The sequence below is a fragment of the Ylistrum balloti genome, unplaced genomic scaffold, assembly GCF_031769215.1.
Source record: "Ylistrum balloti isolate Yb309-2 unplaced genomic scaffold, AGI_CSIRO_Ybal_v1 Utg370196, whole genome shotgun sequence".
Lineage (NCBI taxonomy): Eukaryota > Metazoa > Mollusca > Bivalvia > Pectinida > Pectinidae > Ylistrum > Ylistrum balloti.
Window position 1 is genome coordinate 2,125,383 of NW_026782173.1, and position 23,238 is coordinate 2,148,620.

The 23,238-nt window shown below is 34.4% G+C and overlaps 1 protein-coding gene across 1 annotated transcript in view; it reads right to left on the reverse strand.

Moving 5' to 3' along the window:
- Positions 1-17,667, reverse strand: part of LOC132551337 (prolactin-releasing peptide receptor-like) — a 48,057-nt gene extending 30,390 nt beyond the window's left edge. The window contains exon 1 of the mRNA XM_060215472.1: positions 16,792-17,667. Coding sequence (XP_060071455.1) covers positions 16,792-17,667 — 876 coding nt within the window. The remainder of the gene's footprint in view (positions 1-16,791) is intronic.
- Positions 17,668-23,238: the final 5,571 nt, after the last annotated feature.

Here is a 23,238-nt window from a genome sequence, read left to right on the forward strand (position 1 = left end):
AATTTCATCATAAAACTACTCCTATCAAGACAACTGCATGGGTACAATGTTTTTAATGTTGAAACAGTTTGCGAGGTTGGTTCTAGGCGAAGGCTGTCAATATTCGTTTCCCTGTAAACTTGCAAATCGACAAACCTTCGCGTAGAACCGGAGAGTGAAACATGAATATTTATTAAGAATCATGTATTGCAGATCATATGATTGGAATTTCAATAGCCATGGTCACTCCAGAGACTTTGCACTGACAATTGCCAGAATATTAAATGCAATTCGTTCTTGTATTTTTGACATAGATAAAAGAGCACAAAAGACGGACAATGCGATGTGTTGGTTAGTAAATGCTCGACTGATCCGCTTTCATTAATTGCCGTTTTATATGGGTTAATGGTCTATTAGAGTAGAAGATATCCCAGAGCGGTTATTATGAAGTTGACCCGTAAGCTCAATTACAGTAAGTCTCAACTTCCATAGTATTTCTAGTAAGAGAACAGAAAATAGCATTGTAAAAAACCGTACACATGGCCATTTGGGAGATAACACCGTTTGACCAACATATCGATAGTGGTTTTTATCATTTCATTAGCAATGTTATTAATAATCAATTAAATGTTTACATACATTACAAGGCAACAACCATGTGGAGGAACTGTTATTATTTAGGCCATTCTTTAGACAATAAATATTTTTTAATTCATTTTGCATTTAACCAAACCGTCATTTTGAAAACTCAAAATATTTCTTGAGAAATTATTGTTGTATCCTTTTTTCTTTGATATTATTGATAGCATGTTGTCTAATGCTTTGAATCAATGTCAATCCAGGTACATTAATTGAAAATGTGAGTAGCATGCCCTGCAATGATGCAATTACGTAAACATTTACAGTAGTGTGGTGTTTTTTTCAAATCCAATTTTATCTTCGCGTACAAAAGCTGAGAGTAGTATTATTCTGTTACAGAAACCACTTGCACATGATCGAACACTTCAAATGGACATGTCTGTTAAAGACATTCGCATGTTTGCTATATTCCGATTCTATGTAATAGTGTTTTTTAAAAAAAAAAACCTAACTAATGTTTAGGCAAGACATAGCTAATCAAGTACCAATTACACACACTACTCAAATTTGAACTTTATGGAGGGGATTGCCCTTTTCCATAGCAAAGGGGATGCACTTTGCTAGTAATACCTCCCCCAGTCTTTTATGTAAGCGTCAATCAATGTGATAAATGTTATTTTTAAAAAGCTTTTATACTCTTGAAATTCTCTTCTGTACATTTCATTCAATTATGTATTGTTTATTTTCGATAAAATAATCTATTGTGCATCCAATTAGTTAAGTGGTGGATCCAATTTAGAAGTATTTTGAATCTCCGAAATGAATGATACTTCTCAGAACTGTTCACCACTGATGCGTGATTGTCAGATTGTTGGTAGACACGGCATTCAAGAATTCCCTGATACAATCGTCCAATAGTCAGTCAAACCAATGCTACCTCAACTCATATATCTTATCCTGTTAGGCCATATTTGAGGTGGTTTGTTACAAAATATACACCCAACGTCTTGTCTATAAGGCAATTCATTGATGGAGATTTAACTAAACCACGAGTCTATATAAAATAAAGATATGTCATGAAACGCTTAAAATGATTGAAATAGAAGCGAAATTTATTGCAAGAGATTCATATGAGAAACAAAGTTTCGAATAGTGGCATACAACATACATACAACTTACTGCAAAATTAGAGCGATAAAGAATTTCATTTCACAAGTTATGTCTAGTATTATTTCTTTACCACAATCAATTATAATCTCTTAATGGTCTGAAATGATCGTATAATCTTGCACATGCCACTTCGACGCAGCGTGGGTTTCATAACATTTACGCAAGAAAATAATATTTATTCTTGAACAGCTACACGATGTCTCACTGGAGCAATACATATCTATACAGTATATCTGTATTCGTCGGTACACAATATGCTCCTTATAAAATGATCCATGATGATAACCATGACATCGGCACCTATTTCAAGGTTGTAAATCCATAGGTATAAATTAGAACGATTATGTCTTTAGAGATAATTATATCATTTGTAGCTTGGAAGTGTACATCTCAATGGGCGGTCTTACATATCTGTGGATACATAAAAAGGAGCTTAAACTTAAAGATGTAGTGTCTAGCTAATAAAGATCTATATTGCTATGTTACAGCAGTATGACGTATAATAATACGCTGAACGTGGCGATGCCTTTGTCGGAATACACCTATCATATATGTGTGATTTACCCTCTGAATTAAATTTAATGATACGTTCAAGATGTATAAAGATGGTGAAATAACCGATTGGATTTGTTGCATTGCTTTCTTCTGTCTGTTTGTTTCATAAGATATAAGCTTTATGTTGGCCCGGGACAGAAAGTCAGAAGTCAAATGCTCGCTTCTTTTGTCTTCCTTGTCAGTGGCCAATCAAATATAAATTATCTTATGATACTGACCGTGTATTTACTTTAAACTCTATCATAATTTTGGCGGAACATACGAATTGAGCCACACAACATGGCAACTTTTCATTCATGCAAGGTAATGCATTTACTTAGTGTTTTCATGAAAGAAATGCATATAATTTAAAACCCAGAGCAGTATGATAACTTGTCACGATGCCTATGCCACAGTTACTGTTTATCATGTATACATAATATGTTGACTAGCTGATGTATCATAGAAATAGATCAATCTCTATAACTGAACGTGTATTATACTTTTATTGGAATGCCTATGCGAGGAAGCAAGTCACGTCGTTTAGAACTTCATTGATTTGTAACTCTTATTAAGGCTTTATGTGGTATTTCAGCTCCATGGTTAGGAGGCAACAAGAAATAACACATGTTTTTTAATGGAGTATGTATACGAAAAAAAGGCAAAATTACGAGGAGAACCAGACAAAAAATGCAGTTTGAAGTAGGATGTTGCTGACATGTATTTCTTTATTGTTTATTTTATACGAAAACACTTCAGAGAATGAAATAATTCTTACTTAATGATCTTACAACTTACATGCAGATTTAAGCAATCTAAACTACATGGGTGAGCAAAGTGGTACAAGGCTAGATTACGTTATGATACTGAGGGATCTTTTGGCACTGATGTAGTGCGGTATGTAACTATTCAATATGGGTCGCACTGAAGCAATGGTTAACATGACGCTACTTGGCTGCCAAACAGAGCAATTAAATTTTCCAGTTTGCAAACGAGTGATATGCTTACCAAGTGTATAACCGTTTTCATTGCTGCTCCAGCACATTATGATGGGAGAAAAAGTTGATTCATTTCAAAAGGTACATTTCAATTTTAAACAGTTGTTTTTCCATAAAATGACCACGGAATCATATTTAGGATGAAATTATCCGTCACTACAATAGAAATTAAACTGATACACTTAAATTATGTGCTGATCAAGAGTTAAAGTAAAATATGAATATGTATAAATATGTATACATACTTTGGACGTTTACCACAGGTTAGGAGCTATACAAGTTCAAAATGGTGACGTAACACTAAGTACATTTTATCTTAATCTCTCCAAAATATCCGGCATAGTCCAGCCGTTTATATTCTTTAACGTAACATACATCGTAGAACTTCACCTAGACATTCTGTGTACTGTTCAACGGTAATATCTGAAAGGTAACCTCTGTGATCGTTGTTCTCTAAGAAGAGATAACAGACGATACTCTGAGTACACGTAAAGTACACACCGTAAAATATGTTTCAAGACTGGCTAAATTTGTACAACGGATGCCACAGATAACCTGTTAAAGATGTATGCTATAATTAGCTAAATAACGTATTGCAAGTTTCATTTGTTGATGTGAACAGTAGTTGTACTTTCTTGTTGTTCATTGATGCGATTGAAAACAAAACGATTATAAATAAATAAAAGATATCAAAACATGATTTTGAAATACGTGATGTCAGAAAAAGTCAGGAAGGATTTCTTAATAACATAAGATATCTTTATGGTATTTGTGATTTCGCATCAACTCTTGTACCAAACTTGTTATCGTTACTATGTATGAAGCATTGCAAAAATGCAATAACTTGCAATAAACATCGTACTCTGCATTGTAATACGTTTTCTCCAGCCAGGCTCTCGTTTGTATCAACCATGACTAAAAAATGAAAATCACATTTAGCCTCATTTGTATAAAGCTAGATAGGTTAAGGAACATTCTGACATTATAACAACCTTTCTGGATGACACTATGTTCAAACTAAAATTTAGCTACAACTATCGAACAGAAAACAAATTGCAGAGATGTTATGGAAATTTAATTCAAGTTTTTACAGCAATATTTGTAATCATGAACATTAGTACAAAAAAGAAAAAGAAAATGCAACAATTTAAAAAAAAATTAGGGCAATTTATGAACGAAAGAAAGCTTTGCATGAATACTCCACAACAAGTGCAAAGAAGAATTCCGCAATTTAGAACATCAAGCAGTGAGAATGAAACATGTCCAACTTCCTATCGAAATAGAATATTTTCCAATAAAATAATTATGAAGAACGGATTTTTTCTCCATGAAATTAATTGCCCAGCATCTCTCGTAAACGCAGTGTTGTGCGTTTACAAGCCATATAATATTGAATCCACAGAGACATTTATACGCACTATAGTTTCGGAATCCAGTGAAGTTGCTATCTAAATAATGTAAATATTTATCTTTAATCTTATGTATAAATCATTTACAATAACCGTGCACTCAATTCATTATATAATAAAACCACGTGACCGCCATATATCAATATGGGAGATAATTGAAATGCCAGTATGAATGGTGATTGGCACGACACGTCATTTATACAGATATTTGAATATTTTATAATATTCTTAAAATTTCGATTGGCAACTGCGGGTCGCACGTTGAGTATTGAAATCTTACAGTAGTGTTTACAGCACCCAACGGCATGTCATTTTGAGAAAATAGAACATAAATGCACATGGATTTTACAGCAGATAATACGTAAATCTAAACATTACAATTCATTATATCTAAATGTCATTGCAGTTAACAGCAACAAATCAATAAATAAAACTGTCGTTTACAAAAAAAAAAAAAAAAAAACAAAAAACAAAAAACAAAAAAAAAATGTTAATTTGTATAACAACAACAACAGAGAATTTGATGTCGGAGCAATTTGAATAAATGAATAAATGTTATTTACACGATGTTATGTATACGGCAAAATAAACATCACAGGTAGGTGCACCAAAAATTCTCCGCAGTTACCACCCAAATCTTCTATAGACGATGGCACCTATACGTCAATCCGAGTCAAGCAGATATTTGTAAATAAATAAAGTTTAACTAGCAATTCAAAAGAATAAGTGGTTTATGTGTTAAAATTATCAAAGGAATACTGACTTGTGGGCAGAATAATTATCAGAATAACAAACTAGGGCAAGATGTGAGTAATGGAGAGATTTACACGAACATTCCTGAAAAAAATGGAGAATAAGGTAATGAATTCCAGAAGAGTAAGCGTCTTCTGCTTCATCTAAGTAAGAAATGGCACGTTTCCTAACAACGAGAGCATGGCACACAACACAACAACATTGTTTAATCAATACAATACAGAAATCGATTAACATCCAATAATATGATCAGCAATAATGTGCCGCGCGTCTACGTTATAGAAAAGTCCGTTACTAATTAGAAAATCTCTATCATATAAGGATAATCCTTCAAGACCTGCACTTATATTATAAATCCCTTGTGGGGAAAAGACGCTATCGATATAGGGTCAACATAAGTCTTTCACTTTCTCAATGACAGAAGACAGGAAATAGAAAGGCATTATTCTTCATTTCATATTCCTTAGAATATACTTGATCTATTAAAACATTACGGCATTTCGACGTTTGCTTTCGGTGTTTAAGTGAATGGTGCTAAGTATTACTGATAAGCTTATAAATGAGATTTACATTACATATAGATATCAGCGAATACAAAGCAAAACATCTAGTATTACTAAATTAAATTTCATAGGAATCACATGTAAATACACTGTATTAACACAGTCCGTGATCCCAGGCAGATATCCTTTGAATAAAGAATGAACACATTTGCGTTTTTGTTTTTGCAAGTTTGTATAATTGAAAACGATGTAGGTCTTGTGTAGTATATAATGTGCTTTAATAATTTTTTTATGCTTCCTGAATTTTTTTGGTGAAGCATATAGTCGCCGAAATGTTTGAATGAGTTTCTGTATAAATAGTTTACCCTTGCCAAATATTATGTCTAATTTCAATCCCAAAATCCAGTCAGATCCTTAGTTCAAAAAAGGTACACCATGGTACAACATGTAATGCGGAAAATGGGATTGATATTTAGTACTTGAGTCGAAAATAAAACATCTAGGTAGTTATGATAGTGTTAAGTGGTATTGGAAATCTTGCTTCGTAATTTCAAGAACTCATAAAACGTAATACATAAAGCTTCACAACTCGAGATTTATTACCAGATGTGATAAGTTACAGAGACAAGATGTAATTGTTTGTCCATTTAATTTTAGCGAACACCGGGTGTTTTTCTTCCTGCCCATCTACAGCTGTAATGTTAGGTTGAACTTAGCACCTAAGACGTTTATGGTTGGATCGTGAGGGCAGCGTATACCTTATCAGAGGTGTGGATACTAACTTAACGTCCGAATGCGACCCCGCCCACCCAAAGGTTCAAATACTTATATTACTTACAGGTATGATATATATCATAATACCAGGATTAGGACATATATGCTTTAACCACAGAGATACGATGAATTTATCTCAGCTGATAAGAGATGTGTTAAAGACTAGGCCATGATTCCGCTGGAGTCTTATCACACACACTCCATGCTACAGTGATTTTTTTTTATGTTTTTCACGGTGATTCACATGGGTAAGGATCAGAGAAGCGATGGTGAGAGTGATAATGACATTAAGTGGTGTGTTGTTCATCCTTAAAATAGTCTGTGTTAACTGGCACTAACCCACGTCTATTACGAAGAGCTTAACAGGTTACATTGACCTGAAACAGGTTGAACTGCGTAACTGGACTGGAAACAAGTAATTTGTTATTGAGAAGAGTGTCGAGATTGTTATCGGTGCCAACATTAGACAAGATAGAAAGTGTAACAATTACACCAATAGTGTTCTCTTAGTGAAAACATAAACAGCTGGTCTTTCTCAGCTATCTCATTTAATTCATTGATAAACACATAGTTTACCAACCTTCACATAGTGTAGCCTTTATGTACTTGTTAGACAATAAATACAATGGACCACTGCTACAATTAGAAATTCATGGCAATTTACAAACATATTGTTATGACCTATAATACATTTTAAAAATAAAATAATAATGATAGAAAAGATACCTGCAACTGCTACGTAATTTGCTTATGGGTAAATGCGATCATATTTTGTAGCATAAATATTTTAATAACCCGCTAGTAAATGTGCTGTGAAACAATTAAAATCGAAAATTTGAAATTTGATACAACAGAATTTATTACAAGTGTTAATTTGGGATTTCACATCGCGATATCAATTACAAAATATGCGCAGTATAAAGCATCTGCTGGGAAATCTATTCAGACAATCCGTTTTTAATGCTGTTTATTTATATTGAAAACATGATTGTAAAATCATGTAACCGCTTTAAGATCGAGTAATACACGTGGAATTACATCATACCAGCTTTAAAGACAATTAAGGATACTCTATTAAACAAGAAAATAAGTCGTTATTTAGCTGTCTCGTGATCGTTATATAGGATACTATCTTCCTCGCAGTTAAATGTCTAATTAAGGAGTAATAAACAGTGATGTATAAGGGTTTTATAGGACCAAATATAACAGAGTTATTGTTTGTTCTGAGAAAGTTTCAGTCAATAAGCAAAATCTTCGAGCAGTACAATCATTAACAAATCCCAATGAGCTGTTAAACCAGGACAAGTTATTAAACCAGGTAGGTCCGCTGAAACGGAAAATGTGGAAGTCTGCTAGAAAGAGATAGAACTGACCAAAACATCAGCCTCTTATCGTCATCATTTGTCTTCAAGATCGTAAAAACATATTATTATGTCTAAAAAAAACAAAACAAAACAAAACAAAACTATAGACATGTAGCACAAAAAATACATATATCGGGTGAACTGTGGGATTTTCTCTTCCGAGTCTTACTCTTCTTTATCGTTTTCAATGGAAGGTATATATTTATTTCGTTCATTCTCTGCTATCGCTTTTTGAAATTTGACTACGAAGAACGATGCAAGTATTCGCCTTTATCATGTGTTGATATATCATTGAGTAATATACTAGAACATCTATAAACATGTATCTTTATCATATGTCGATATATCATTGAGTAATATACTAGAACATCTATAAACATGTATCTTTATCATATGTCGATATATCATTGAGTAATATACTAGAACCTATAAACATGTATCGATATCAAGATTTGATATATCATTGAGTAATATACTAGAACGTCTGTAAACATGTATCGATATTAAGTTCCGATATATCATTGAGTAATATACTAGAACGTCTGTAAACATGTATCGATATTAATTTTTGATGTTTAATTGAGAAATATTACTAGAACGTCTGTAAACGTCTTTAATAAGATATAACAACGCTTAATTGTCACTTGTCAGAACAAGTAAAGTGTGATGTAACTGAAAACTATCAATGAAGTGACATGCATATCAGTATTTACATTTACAATTCTGCAAATACACACGATTTAAGATATGTATGATATGTAGATGTGTAGTCATATATAACTGAATTACTTCAAAACAAGCATAAAATCTCAAATCTATTGTACCAGAATTATACTGTTAGAAATCAATATTGAAATTTCGCAAATACTTGGGCCCATTTGCATAACCTAGAACGATAGATTGTCTTATGGTAAGAACATTCTACATTTACATGACATAGCAAATTATGTTACCGGACAAATGATCTGCATATCTATAAAATTAACTGTGAATTGTATCAACTACGATATCCGAATTACTCAGAAAATTATCTCTGTACGTTTACGAGTCTGGTGAAACATCTGTCATTTACAACTAGTTGTAAGCATAACTATTATAATAAAACAAGTATTGAAATCAAATTGCTTCAATTGTTTTCTCTCATTATTGGACAAGAGGTAGTTTGTAAGGAGTTGTGCAACAACTTCATCTACATTTATTGCAGCTCTGTCTTACTGACAAAGACGTTTTGGAGAGGTAGTGTAATTGATGAAAATAAAACACCTGGCAAAGGTACAAAGGTTGTACAATAGACACATAAGTGAATAGCACCATTTAATACAAATTAGAATTAGACACAATAGAGCCAAATAAGGAATTAAACTGCATAATACAGCTGTTTCGTACTTCTAAGCCTCGTCAGTAATTATAAGGGCTTGAATTCAGAAGCGGAGGAGGCAACTGTCGAAAATCTAAAGTGATCGGAAGAAATATCACAAACAAGTTAGGGAATAAACAGTGTTTGAGGACAAACCGATGTAATCGGTTGCAATTAGTTAAATTGAAGGTTTTCAACCTTTTGCATTTAACACGTGGATACCTCTACATTTGTATGTTTAAAGATAATGGTATTATACGTGCTATAACTGGAATATCAAATAGCTAGTAGTGGTGTTGCCAGTAAATTTACGACGGTCGTGTTTTTATCTATTTCTCCTGCTTGAAATATCCTTTACAGAGCTGACTGCTATTTGTTTGTGAAATCATCAGCTGCCATACAATTTTGATTCAGTTACACTAGCATTTCAGTCTGAAGAACATTCTTCGTCTTCTGAAGCATAAACATCAGTCATGTTTATGTTCTCTAACAATAGGTTCGATGGGTAACATTTATGCCTCTTAATTTACTTATTCTACATTGAGTATGTCATGATGTAAGCACTACAGAAAACATTTTATTCTATACATATCATACAAACATTTAATAACCAATTGCAAAATCACGAATGCATTACTGACTATTCCTTATTAATGTTACAACCAGAATACCGACACACACATTTGCATACCAACATTTTTCACTTTAGCTAAAAAATTACAGGATCTATGTGATTAAAACACAGGCAAATAGTCTAGCACAAATCCTTTAATAAATCCTAGCCAGATACATTACGTCTGACTGACCGAAGTTAAAATATATACTGTTTGAAACAGATTTCCGTTATTAGGCATACAGGTACAGGGTCTATACTAATGCTAGATTTGTTTGTGTATAAAATGATCAGATTTTAATTAAACCCGTTTACACGCGGGAATAATGTAGTCAAAGCGCGCTGACGTCAAACTTTAAGTACAGAAGATGGTAAATATTTCATATCTGGATATCTAATAAATCCTTATCGCATGCGTTTCCCAGTGGTACAAAAAATGTGTACGTAATGGTTAGACGGGGTTACAGGTGCGGGGTCGTCGGTGTAAACTCTTAAGTGTACCCCCACAACTTACTCCCACTAAAAATAATAGACAGATAATACAGTAATAGATATCACATATAATATGACATTAAAAGTTATGTTATACAATTTAAGAAAGCCCAGATCATACTATTATAGCCATACAACGTGCTTCACGATGTGTTTGACTTTATTGACTATGTTATTAACAACATTCCATATACCATGTAGGCCCTGTCTAGTTTAGTTCTTCGTCTAGGAATGATTCAGCTGATTGCTGAGGCCATTATCTTCCTCAGTCACACTGTAACTAAGGTGGATCTACCGAACTGCATGTTGATGAAATTATCTATCAAACTCTGTCACTGCAACTAAGGTGTGTTCACCGACATGCCTGTTAGTGAAAATATCCATCGATTATACCTAACTGCCTGCTAACAATAGGTAAAAAAAGCCTACCACTGCATCCAATATTTATTCACTTTAAGTTTCACATACAAATTTTCCTTGTTACTACATGATGTAATATTGTAACTGAGATAGATTTATCGCACTGCTAGTTGCTAACATCAACATTTCTAGTTAATGCTCATATTAAGGTTTATTCACTAAACTGTGGTCTAATTATATCATAACTTAATTGTCTCTCTTGGAATGATCTTCTCTTTCGTAATACAGTACTAAATTCACTAAGTATCTGCTGATTAGGCATTTCCAGACCTGACACTGTAGTAACGACTTGTACCGTTTGTTAGAAATGTCAGTTTTTCAGTCTGGTACTGTAACTAAGACATAGCCATTGACCGCCTGCTGGTAAAATATCGCTGTAGTGATTATCGCTTATAATACATTATCTATATGCTGAAGGGCTCCATGGTATATATGATTGATGTGCGGTTGATCTCTTTCCTGCTGATGTGCAGCGCAAGAAACCAGGTATTTACTAAAGCGCTCCTTAGAGATAAGTTTTATGTTTTGTTGACCTTCGACCATAAGATCTTCAGTCAGATATCCTAAATCTGTAATGGCGCTTTCGCTCGATTTTTTTTGTTGTTATTAATATTTTTTGTCATCAGTTACGCTATACTCGCTGCTGCATTGTTTAACCGTTATCAAACCGTATTTTAAAGTGATTTGCATTTTTTTATTTGAATCTTTTGATTACCTGAGTCTCTTCCTTTTCAAAATCTTGACCCTTAACACCACTGGCCTGTCTAGGGGACGAAATAGCTCTATGGTGCAGTTTAGCAATTTTTGCAATGAAAGGTGTTATTCTCTTGTGTGTCTTTTGTGAAATCATTGAGTATTTCGAGTATTGTTACATATTTGACACCTACAATTGCCATGGAAAACATTGCGTGTGGTTTGAGATTTTGGTATGCTGTTGAATTAATTCAGAATTGATATCAGTGTTTGTTCAAATACAGCAGGATGAGGACCAGGCTTGTTGCACGTCATAGATTTCATGCAGATATCATTTCAACATACGATTGGAACAATTACCTCGGTGTATATCAAAGACTACGGCGTTGTTACCGATAAATTACGTTACATTCCAATTTTCTTGTACATTTTTTGTTCTTTTTACAGTAAATATCCTGACGGTGGAGAGCTCAAAAGAGCCTGACATCATATCCCTCAGCGTATTCAGATTAGGAAAGGCATCAATCCGACACGCTCATCGCATATACATCCAGGGGGATTTGTGTCGTTGTAGATCAGCGAGGACACTTCCATCGATAGGTAAACATGTTTGTGTATACAGCTTGAATCCAGCGATATGTTTACATGTGTAAGGGATATTAACGGACATCTCATGTTAAGTGGCGTGTGCGAGTTGACCCGAGTTCGTACACTAGGGAAATGATTTCTGTGGTAGATGTAATATGTATTCTTGTGAAAATGTCGTAACAAAACAAATGTTATCACTCAACAACAATCCTATAGGGAAATAGATTCCGTGAGTGAAATTTAAATAGCAGCTCATTGCAAGTTACATGGCAAAGCTATGACGCGAACAAATGCATAAGGCAACCATGCATTTTAAATGAATGTTTGAAAACAAACTTGAGGAAAGCTGATCGTTTGACAAAACGAGTATTTATTATACTTATCATACAAAATATCGCTGATATGTAAATCTGATTCAATTTTCAATGTTGAAGATGTAAATGTATATTGAAGGCGGGCGGTTTCTATGTTACAACTATTTGACATCATGAATACTGATGCTGGATGCCTCGGTAGAGTACAGCACACATAACATATATAGTTAAAAGCCCACGAGACTTATCAATCTATAAACAACCTCCATCTCCCTCAAGTGACATGTACAATCTATATACGGACAGACAAATTAATGAGGTATCGCCAACTAATTTACAAGTGTTGTAAATATGTTTCTGTGAAATCATTAGGTATGTCGGATACAAGATATCGTATTACGGTTTCTCTTATTATATTATAACATGTCAGTAAATAAAGTTAACTCGTTCTGTATTGCCAATACTATGCGAAGCACGCCTCAGTGGACTCGGTATCTGATCAGGCCATAATAATCGGCTTTATAATTTGTTGGTCATTTGTGCACAATTGACTGCTCTTATTCCAAGATAGCACTACATTACCACTGTACAGCCCGCGAAGAACGATGTGTTTTCCGTAGTTAGATTATATGATGCTGATCACGTGTGTTGTTAAGAAGAATATTCGTGTTTGAATCTGTTTATGTTTAGAATCAATACTGGATGAGATTTATTATATCTCTATAAGCTAGATATAAAGAAATATCACTGTAATAGACATGAAACAGAGACACGTAATGAATAATGAAATCTTCTTTTTTATTGAGAAAGAAGATTCTTCCTTAAAATATATATATGAAATAACAATTAACAAAATACTACCATAATTGTCCAAACATTCCATATACCTGGAAGAATAAGCTAGAGAACGAAAGACTTAAGATACCATAATGTTCCACCTAACATGTGGACCGAATCACTGGTCATCAGATTAGGTGCAATCTAAATAAATCTAGAGAATTCCAGACATATCGCCCATGTATTACATAGTATAATCATAAAAGAATGAAGTAATGGCGTCTGTATTACCAACTAGTCTCACCGACAGGTCACTGAAGTCTTACAGACATCTCCAAGTTGTAGGAAATCATCACGTATTACCTTTTATGGACGGATTCTCTAGTCAGTATATAACATTTAGAACTCTGATGATTTCCATATTCATGGTCGCTTGTAACAACACATGACAACAGCAAGAGCATTTGATAAGTGATTCAAGCCAAATTGGAACCAAGGGAAACGTTACCGCACAAATGATCTGCATATCTATGAAATTAACTGTGAATTGTATCAACTACGATATCCGAATTACCCATATAATTATCTTCGTACGTTTACGAGTTTGGTGAAACATATGTCATTTACAACTAGTTGTAAGCATAACTATTATAATAAAACAAGTATTGAAATCAAATTGCTTCCATTGTTTTCTCTCATAATTAGACAAGAGGTAGTTTGTAAAGAGTTGTGCAACAATTTCAATTACATCTATTGTAGCTTTGTCATATTGACATAGAGGTTTTGGAGAGGTAGTGAAATAAATGAAATAAAACACCTGGCAAAGTTACAAAGGTTGTACAATAGACACACAGGTTAATAACACCATTTAATACAAATTAGGATTAGAGCTAAATAATGAATTAAACTACATCTTACAATTGTTTAGACCATCAAGGTCTCGTCAGTGATGCTATGGGCCTGAATATTGAAGCTCATGAGGCACCTGAGGCCTGAAGCCTGAGATACAATTAAGGATAATCCAACGAAATGTCAAAATCTTGATTATTTAATATTTTTTTAGATTTTAAAACATCAGATCATTGTATAACAATATCAAGTCCATGTGTCTATTTTGAACCGTGCCACTGTTCGAATGAATCAAAACGTGGCCTGCAGGTTACGTTGTTCTAAAATTATCCAATATATGAAAATTACGATATTTATTGAATTAATGGGCTGCTGCACCTCCCCGTCGAAATTTTGACTTTTCTTGAATCACTTTGGATTTTCCCTAAGTGTTTCTTAGGCTTCAAAATTTAGGTCATTAGCATCACTGACGAGTCCTAGAAGGACGAATCAGCTGTATAATGTAGTTAGATTAATTGCTTGGCTCTACTTATATCTGAATATAAATTTCATTAAGTGGTGTTATTCACTTGTGTGGCATTGTACAATCTTTTATTCAGTAACACTACTGGTAAATTGTATTGTCTCGAAATCAGAAAACGACAGCTAGTTTTCCGGCAACGAATCTATCCATAAGTGACGATATCTCTAAATATTCTCATGAACGTGTCATTTATACTGATATTGATACATAGATCAAAATATGTTAAAATATAATCTGAAATGTTATTCTTTGACCCATTGCTAATGTAATTCGACATTCATCCTTTATGCATATCATTGAAAGCACTGTCATAAAGACGCATACTAAATGATTTCTATTACATTGGAGTATCGTTTTAGACGTGTGGTCCTGCATATATTTATTTCCAATTCTGTTGAATCTAGATATAACTCCAATCGTAAGTACCGTTCAGAGGAATTAACAGTTTTAATAGCACATCTTCCTCCTTTGTATCTTTCCCGACGTTCTGGTGTTGTAAACAGGAAATGTCAGGATGCATATTTGTCCTACTTTCTTGGCCTCATTTGTAAACGGTTGTTAGTTGATGTCGGACATGAAACGTTCTTTAACGACTTCCGAAATACGATCATAATTATACGAATTAGGAAGTTATTACAAAAGACTTAAGCATGATTATTGAACAAGAAAGTGTCAAATGTATTAGTGCAAATATAGCGAACTAGTGGTAAGTCAATGCTTGTATCACGAATCATCAAAGGTTGGTCTAGGAATAACGAATAAATAATATATCCGTAATCTGTTACCCTGTAATACGACAGCAAGTACACCGAACAATGGTCAGGAACTAGATATTCCGAAATGGCTGGGTGGAGAATTTGGAAATCTGTATCTGTATTGAGAAAATTTCGATACAGAAAGGACGAAAATAATTTTGTCTCTCACATTTGAGTTTGTTTCTCCGATAAATTGATTGATTTACTCATGATCGACATCAACTTTGTATAAAATGACAGTAACATCGTTGTTATAGATCGAATCACAAAGGGAAGTATCTTTAACTAAGTATATAATTGGTTATAGGAACAATTCTGTCTAGAAAATGTGACATTTTTAATGATTCATTGACAATCTTAAAGTGTCAACCAAGTGTCTTATCAATGAACTAGTTAAGGATCAACATGGCCGGCTTTTCGACCATTCATCGATGTCCCGAACAATTAGAGGTAATTGTGAATAAAAGTTAGTTTCAGCCCATGTTTTACAAGGAAAAAGCGGTAACTAAAACAACCTATGCTTCCGGGTGGCGCAGTGTTAACGCACTCGTCGACCGGGGTTCGATTCCCGGAACGGACGTGAAAAGGTAAGGGGTCACCTGCCCGACCACGTGGGTTTTCCCCGGGTACTCCGGTTTCCTCCCACAATAAGACCCCTCGCGCGCTTACATCCGGGCCAACAAGAGTGATTAGTATAAGTTGACATAACTTGTTTCGCAATTGTTGTAAAATAAATAAAGTTTATATTTATATATTTACCTATGCTTCCAAAGACTTGTATCATACACAGACAATGGTTGTTGAATGATGAAAATGATTCTGAAACTTTTGTTTTTGTGTAAATTAACCTAGTAGAATATGAGGAATTTCTCTGAACGTATCTTTACTTAGCTCAATGTACACAATAAGGTTGAGAAGTCTATAAAACTTCTTTGATCACCACAGAGCTAAATGTAACGTTAAAGTGGTGAGAGTTTGTCTACATGCTGTAGGTATGTAACAACCTTACATCACACACAACTTAACATTGTTGGCTGATAACTCTCGCGAACTTTGTAGCATAATGATGACCTTGGACTGTGATTTCATGCGAGAAGTAACAAAAAAGAATTTGTTCCACACTCTTCTGCCAGAAAATCAAAAACAAACAAACACAAAAAATAAAAACAAACAAAAAACGCAATACAAAATAATTTTCGTCCGAAATACAGTTATCTGCAACACCGAGGTGGGGGTTGGAAGGGGGGTGGAAAATGAGGGGGGGTTGGGGTCAACAATAAAGGTATTATTTTTCACGTTGTTCGCCTTTATTAAAACGTAACTTTTATTTACATTTTATTTACTTACCTTTATTTTAGTTCGGAGCTGATGCATGTCACGATGAGCATGTTTATTCCCAGGTGTTGTTCTTTTCCAGAGTAAAATTCCAACTATTGAATAAGTAATTAAAAGGATAGAAAGTGGCATTATGTAGGTAAACAGGAGAACACAGATGGTGAATGTTTTCCGTTGTTCAGGTATCGGCCAAAGTTCCATACACTTTACATTGCCGGACCCATCGTCAATACCCCTCCCGACCGCCAACATGACGGTAGACAAAAGTATCGACGACAGCCATATTATCACAATCACATATTTTGCCCGTCTATAAGTAATTCTAGATTTTAAGGGAAAACTTACGGCCATAAAACGATCAACTCCGATCGCCATATTGGTGAACACACTGGCCGCTACAGAAAACAATTGCATGAACAAGACAATAGGACACATAGGTTTAGTAAAAACCCAATGTCCTAAAATGGTATCTGCGAACGTGAAAGGCATGCAAAATACGGCCATAACTAGGTCCGCAGCCGCTAGGTTGATTAAGAATAATCTAAGATCCGTTCTGGACCTTCGGCCCTTTACGAAGACTAAAACCACAAGAGAATTACCCCCGATGGACAGAATGGTAGTTATAGAATACAGCACCATCAGGACAATTAGGGACTCTTCTGACAAACCCATGGAAAATTCGGTCTCGGTGACGTTGGTGATATTTCCTGATTCCATAGCACTGGACACATTAGGTAAGTTAAGAGAATCAACAGACGAATTGACCTCATAACGATGTAATACTGCAGGCTGATGCATGTTGCTTATATTTTCACGAAATTCCAACGAAATGTTCACTGAGGTAGTACTTGTTATAGTAGTGCTAGTAGTGATTTCCAAACTTCCCATGTTTTCTTACATTTCATGTTTTTTATAGTATAACATTTTTGTTCCGATTTGTTATCACTGCCGTAATGTTTCGAAGATAAAAACCAACATATATGTAATGGTATAGATTCGTAACAACGGCCAAATGTAAGGCGGAGTCTCTCTTCACGTGAGCGTTCCGTCTATCCATCGATCAACCTAACGAGTGTCGACGTACCGGCCTGAACGGAATCACGCGGGGAGGAGGTACCGACTATCTCTGTTAATTAGGAAAGAAACTCACCCATCTGTAGCGAGAATCCGCTATATATACATATATATAAATCTCCATCAATACAGAGCGTTTATCTCAATAGCGGTAGGTATCCAGCCCTACACCACACACAGGTCCACGAACTGTATCGATAGTCCTAATCAGGTGGAAAACCACACACCGCATGTTTTAGATACTTATACATGTTACTACACAGGTAGATGTATCAACAGCATCCCATAGACATCCTTGAAATATATGGAGCATGAAACCACGTCGTGGCTTTTTAATGAGTTTAGAATGTGACAAAACGCAGACAATATCATGTCGGTTTAATCTCGATACACTAGTTCATCTGTCCATGATATTTATCTCTGGGATGTGTATCTGACATAAGGGCTATTCTGACAGCATATATTACCAAAGTAAGCGTCTTAATGTACGCCTATACGAATTATAACGATCATAATTAGTGTAGTGATGTCGATAGGTCCCAGTAGATCACTGAGTCGGAAGTTGCAGGTAACACAGTACTGTGCGCCTGGCTAGCTATAGGTTTAACGACCTCCTAAGTCCCTTTCAAGCGTTGCCCCAAAGCACTAATTAGGTATTAGTTATTTCTTTGTTATCTTAGATCTACAATTATCAACTCAAAATACATGATACAACATATACTTGTATGTCTGATGTATTTAATTTCCTCGTGGTTGAAAATACTTTTAAATAAACATCCGACAACACATCGATTTCAGCAAGAGACAATTATGTCTAATATTCTTAACGAGATGGTTTACATTCAAGATGACATACATTAGTGAACCCTTATACACTCTGCTTCCTCGTTTGCTACGGAGTAGACAGTAATGGTATGAGGTAAGAGTTCAAGCATATGTCATGAGCGTTAATATATAGGAGAAACACCTGTGAGCCAATAGGTTGTGGTTTAACACTGATATACATTTGAGGGTATCATTGTAATCTCCTGTGTAAGCATTTGTACGAACAAGAAATCTTTATAACATTACACCAGGATTTAAACACGTTATACAATGTAACATTATGATTTTTTCAAATCCCTTCAGATATGCAGTGAAAATATTAAACTTATATTAGATTTATTTCTAGTACAACTTTACCAGTAACTCACGTTATCATCGCTTCCACAAAATATGATTGTGTCCCTGGCATTTAAAGTCAGTATATATCATATGATAGACAAAGGTGCTGCGAAAAAGTCTAATGACATGCCTTATTTGATTTTGGGTAAATATTGAAAAGTGCCTGCTAATCAGTATTATTCAGAAAAGTGTTAACTGGAGATGGAAATATGTAGCATGAGGTTGAATAAAGATATAGTACACATAAACAAAAGCGTATTTTTTTATGTGTGTGTATTATGTCTGCCACAATTTCTTTCTCAATTACACGTTCACTTGCCTGCGTTTTGGCATGTAAAATGCATATATGAAACGTTTGTGCGATAAAAAGTCAGCGCACAGCTATATCTTTACTAATTAAGATGTGTAGGAGCATTTCAGTATATATAACACAAAATACAATTTGTGCAGTAATGACCTATTTCATTGACAGAGGCGCCATTAGCACACAAATAAGATCACAGAGAATACGTATTGTATTATATCATTCCCATTAAATAGGCCATTGTCCAGGCTTAATTGTGAACGTACTTAATTGAAATAACAAATAGCTAAGTGAATGTTGCGTTTACTATTCAAGAATGTGTTCTTAAGACAGTATTTCATTTTGTGCGGTCGCTATCTGTAATGTCTTGTATACTGACACAATGATTCATTTATCATTATATATTTAATGCAAATGGCTGCAACAAGTTATGCTAATTGAATAACAGATAGATGGGAACAAAGTAATCCATTCAGTGATTGTATAATGAAATAAAACACTGCATCATTAATTAAGTCACGATCCAGAAACATAAAATAACATAAAACATCCACTTATATAGAAGCACGATCTGCAAGACATGATTTTTAAAAAAAATCTTTATTGTATGATGTAGCAAATACAAACATTTAACATCATTGTACAAATAACTCATGAATTTGATGTTTAAGATCATTTTTTATATTAATGAATCACTCATTCGTATTATCGTGTTATGATACCGCGAAACTGTTTTAAATATTATTCGAATCCTGTACACGCCTTGTTATATCCGCCATCTTGGCTCTCGCAGCATTGATGTGTCATTGCTTTTGTCCTATTTTCGTGATGTTCACAAGCTTTTACTTCCAGTTTGTTTGAATTGTCGCCTGAAATAGCGTCGTCAACAGTTTAGGTGATACGTATCTATGATTTAAAGCCAAAAATACCATCGGTGTTGTCGTTAAAGTGGTAATTAAAAATGTGTAAACACTTCAGGGCGCTACGATTTGCCTAGTGGTTAATGAGTTTGAAAGTAGATACATTAATCCCGGCTAATCTCTCTTTTCCTACTAGATTATAGACAGGACGGAAAGTTATTACATTGCTTTATTTCGATAAATGATTAAAAATATTAAATTTAATATACCCAACCTCTTTATATTATTTCAATACATCAACGTATCGTTTTAATGAGCAAAAAGCGACTGTCAACGCTTTGAAAAACACTTCTTTATAAAAAGCAGACTTTCAGCTATACTGTTCGTCATTGATATCACGCCTTGTTAACGGTAGACATTTTGATAGGAAATCTATAAAGTTATGACGTCAGTAGAATAATTTGATGACGATTGTATAATTACTATGATACACTATTTTCCATCAATGCATGTGGAGTATGTAATTTCTGGATACATTAATTTTAGCATCCCAGACAAATAAATCGCAAAATTGTTAATTGATAATCTAGTAAACCCATATACAGCTAGCAGTCATCTGATACCAGAGTTACTGAAATGTGACGCCACCAAATATCACTGAATATCCGCTTTAATTGAAAAAAACGAATATCTGGCTTTCTTAGATACTCAGTAATATATAGTTAGACAAAATGTCATTTACCAGACAATGAAACAGATGTTTACTAAGGTATCGCTGCTGCAATTATATTTAGCAAATTGATACCGAACGAAGCAATAGAACGTTACTCAATAAAAAGCATGACGACAGTAAACTAGTTGCTACATGTTAATATCTGAGGTTGAAGAAGCAGCGTTGTGAAAGAGGCGAGAAAGTCACAATAGGAAATCACGTTATCTTACCTCTTGAAGGTACACTGTCCCTGCTGGTTTCGTTGTGGGAAAAGTTACCTCTTCTCATTCGAGAACGTAACATCACATACTTGGCTTGATCAACATTTGCATTTCGGGTGTCGGCGAGAAAGCAAAAGACGCTTACTCTTCCGGAACTCCTGGTCTCTTTGTACTTTTTTAGGAGTCTTCGAATTTGAGAATTTGAGTTTGGATTATGATTATATCGACATGTTGGTATTTTCTTGTTTCTTTTTTCTTAAAAGCCTATCTTAGGATCTTGTTTTCGTTTTTGACATCAACTGATGAAAGCACTTTTTACTTCATCTGTCTATCTATTGAAAAACAAAAATATTATCTAATCAAGTCCTTAAGTTATTACTTTATTCTTGAAGAATGCAGTGAGTGATGAAGAAATGCTGATACATATGCATGAGATATGTTTGTGTGTCCTGCTCTTTGGATTTAGAAATGAACTCAGATGTATCAAAGTCGTTTCTTATTTCTATTCATGTCTTCTCATTCCGAAGATTACGATGATTGTTGTTGACCGTTTCCGGCAACTATACACTAAAGACGCTGAAATTCGTATGTAATTATTGGTTGAAATAGCGTATAAGCAGACGGAGTTGACATTTGTAATATCTGTGATGTAATATAGGAGGCTGGGAATGGAGACTTATTTGTATGGCTGACATTGATGTATAAACTCAGACACCGCGCCAATGTATAGGAATCATTTTATCAAGGCAAAATTAGTCAGTACGTTTGTGTTTTACTTCCAAGAAATGGTCTGATCTCGAGTTAAACTGCGAAGTTTTAATGGCATCAAGAAAACCAGTAAAGACGTATGAGTGTCCCTGAGCTGTCTATTTCGTCTGGTGAAACTGATATGGTCCAATGGTTTAGCTTCACACCCTAAACATCAAAGTACGTCGAACATTCACATTCCTGATCAATCAATGACAATTAACCCAGGTTACCTTTTCTATAGAGCCATCTGTGAATATTAATATCCCTGATCATACCCAGTAGTCTTATTGCCAGCTTTGCTTGAAGTCATACTACGTTTATGTCAATTTGCTGAAATGTCAACCTTTTTGCGCAAGGCCAATAACCGTTCAAACATGTTTATACTGTGATACTTATCAGTGGATTCTGTAAGATGTTGAGAAAGATGTCTGTGTAGTAATTGTCTCATAATCTCGTTTGTACATTCCTTTAATACAATAAAGACTATTGTACGCCAATTTTACATTTATGTCATAGCTCAGTGTTCTTTGTTGCATGTTATCATGTGAATATCACTACCGCATGTTTTTTACTACAAGAACAGAAAAGCATTTGGCTTTTATAAGAAGAATGGTTTCGGGGATGTTTCCTACAAAATTGTTGTATCTAACTGCAAGCAGTATTTCACACTGTTTAACTCGATATTAAAGAACTATCATTTATTTCGGAAAAATCGTCCAAATATTGTCATTCAAATAAAATGTTTGTCTACTAAACGTAATTGAAACAATTTTTTATCTACCTATTATCAAAGGGGGCTCGTGCAAGTAACGCCTTCCACATACAATACAACATGCACTTAAATATTAACGTATCCTCTTCTGGCAGAACTTCAAACGAATGTATATCAGTCATCTTTTGCGACTTCGCTTCGCAAAAATGTTTATTGACAATCTAATTAATTTCGTTTGCAAACAACAAACAACAGTTTTTTCCCCTTTTGAAATTTCTAATTGATATAATAATCAAGACATGACTTAATCATTCTAAAGATTTAATCGATGCCCATGTTTATTTTTTTTATTTCGTTGCCTAAGCAACACCACAACGCTATTGAAAAGGTTCCGGATTTAAGATTTAAAATCCAATTACAATAAGTGTATTTATGCACATGTTATAGAAAACAATATCGAATTTCTGATTTGAGCATTTCTCTCAAGTCTTTGAAAGGAAAGCTTTATGACTGAGAAACAAGCATTTCCATCTCAGCATAGAAACTTCCGGAGACACGGATTTTACTCGCAAGATGTCATTGTTCTTAGGACATGTCCGTAAATGTCATTCCCACGAGAGGATTGCCCGCTGTTGAAAATACCATTAATTGATTTCCTTGTT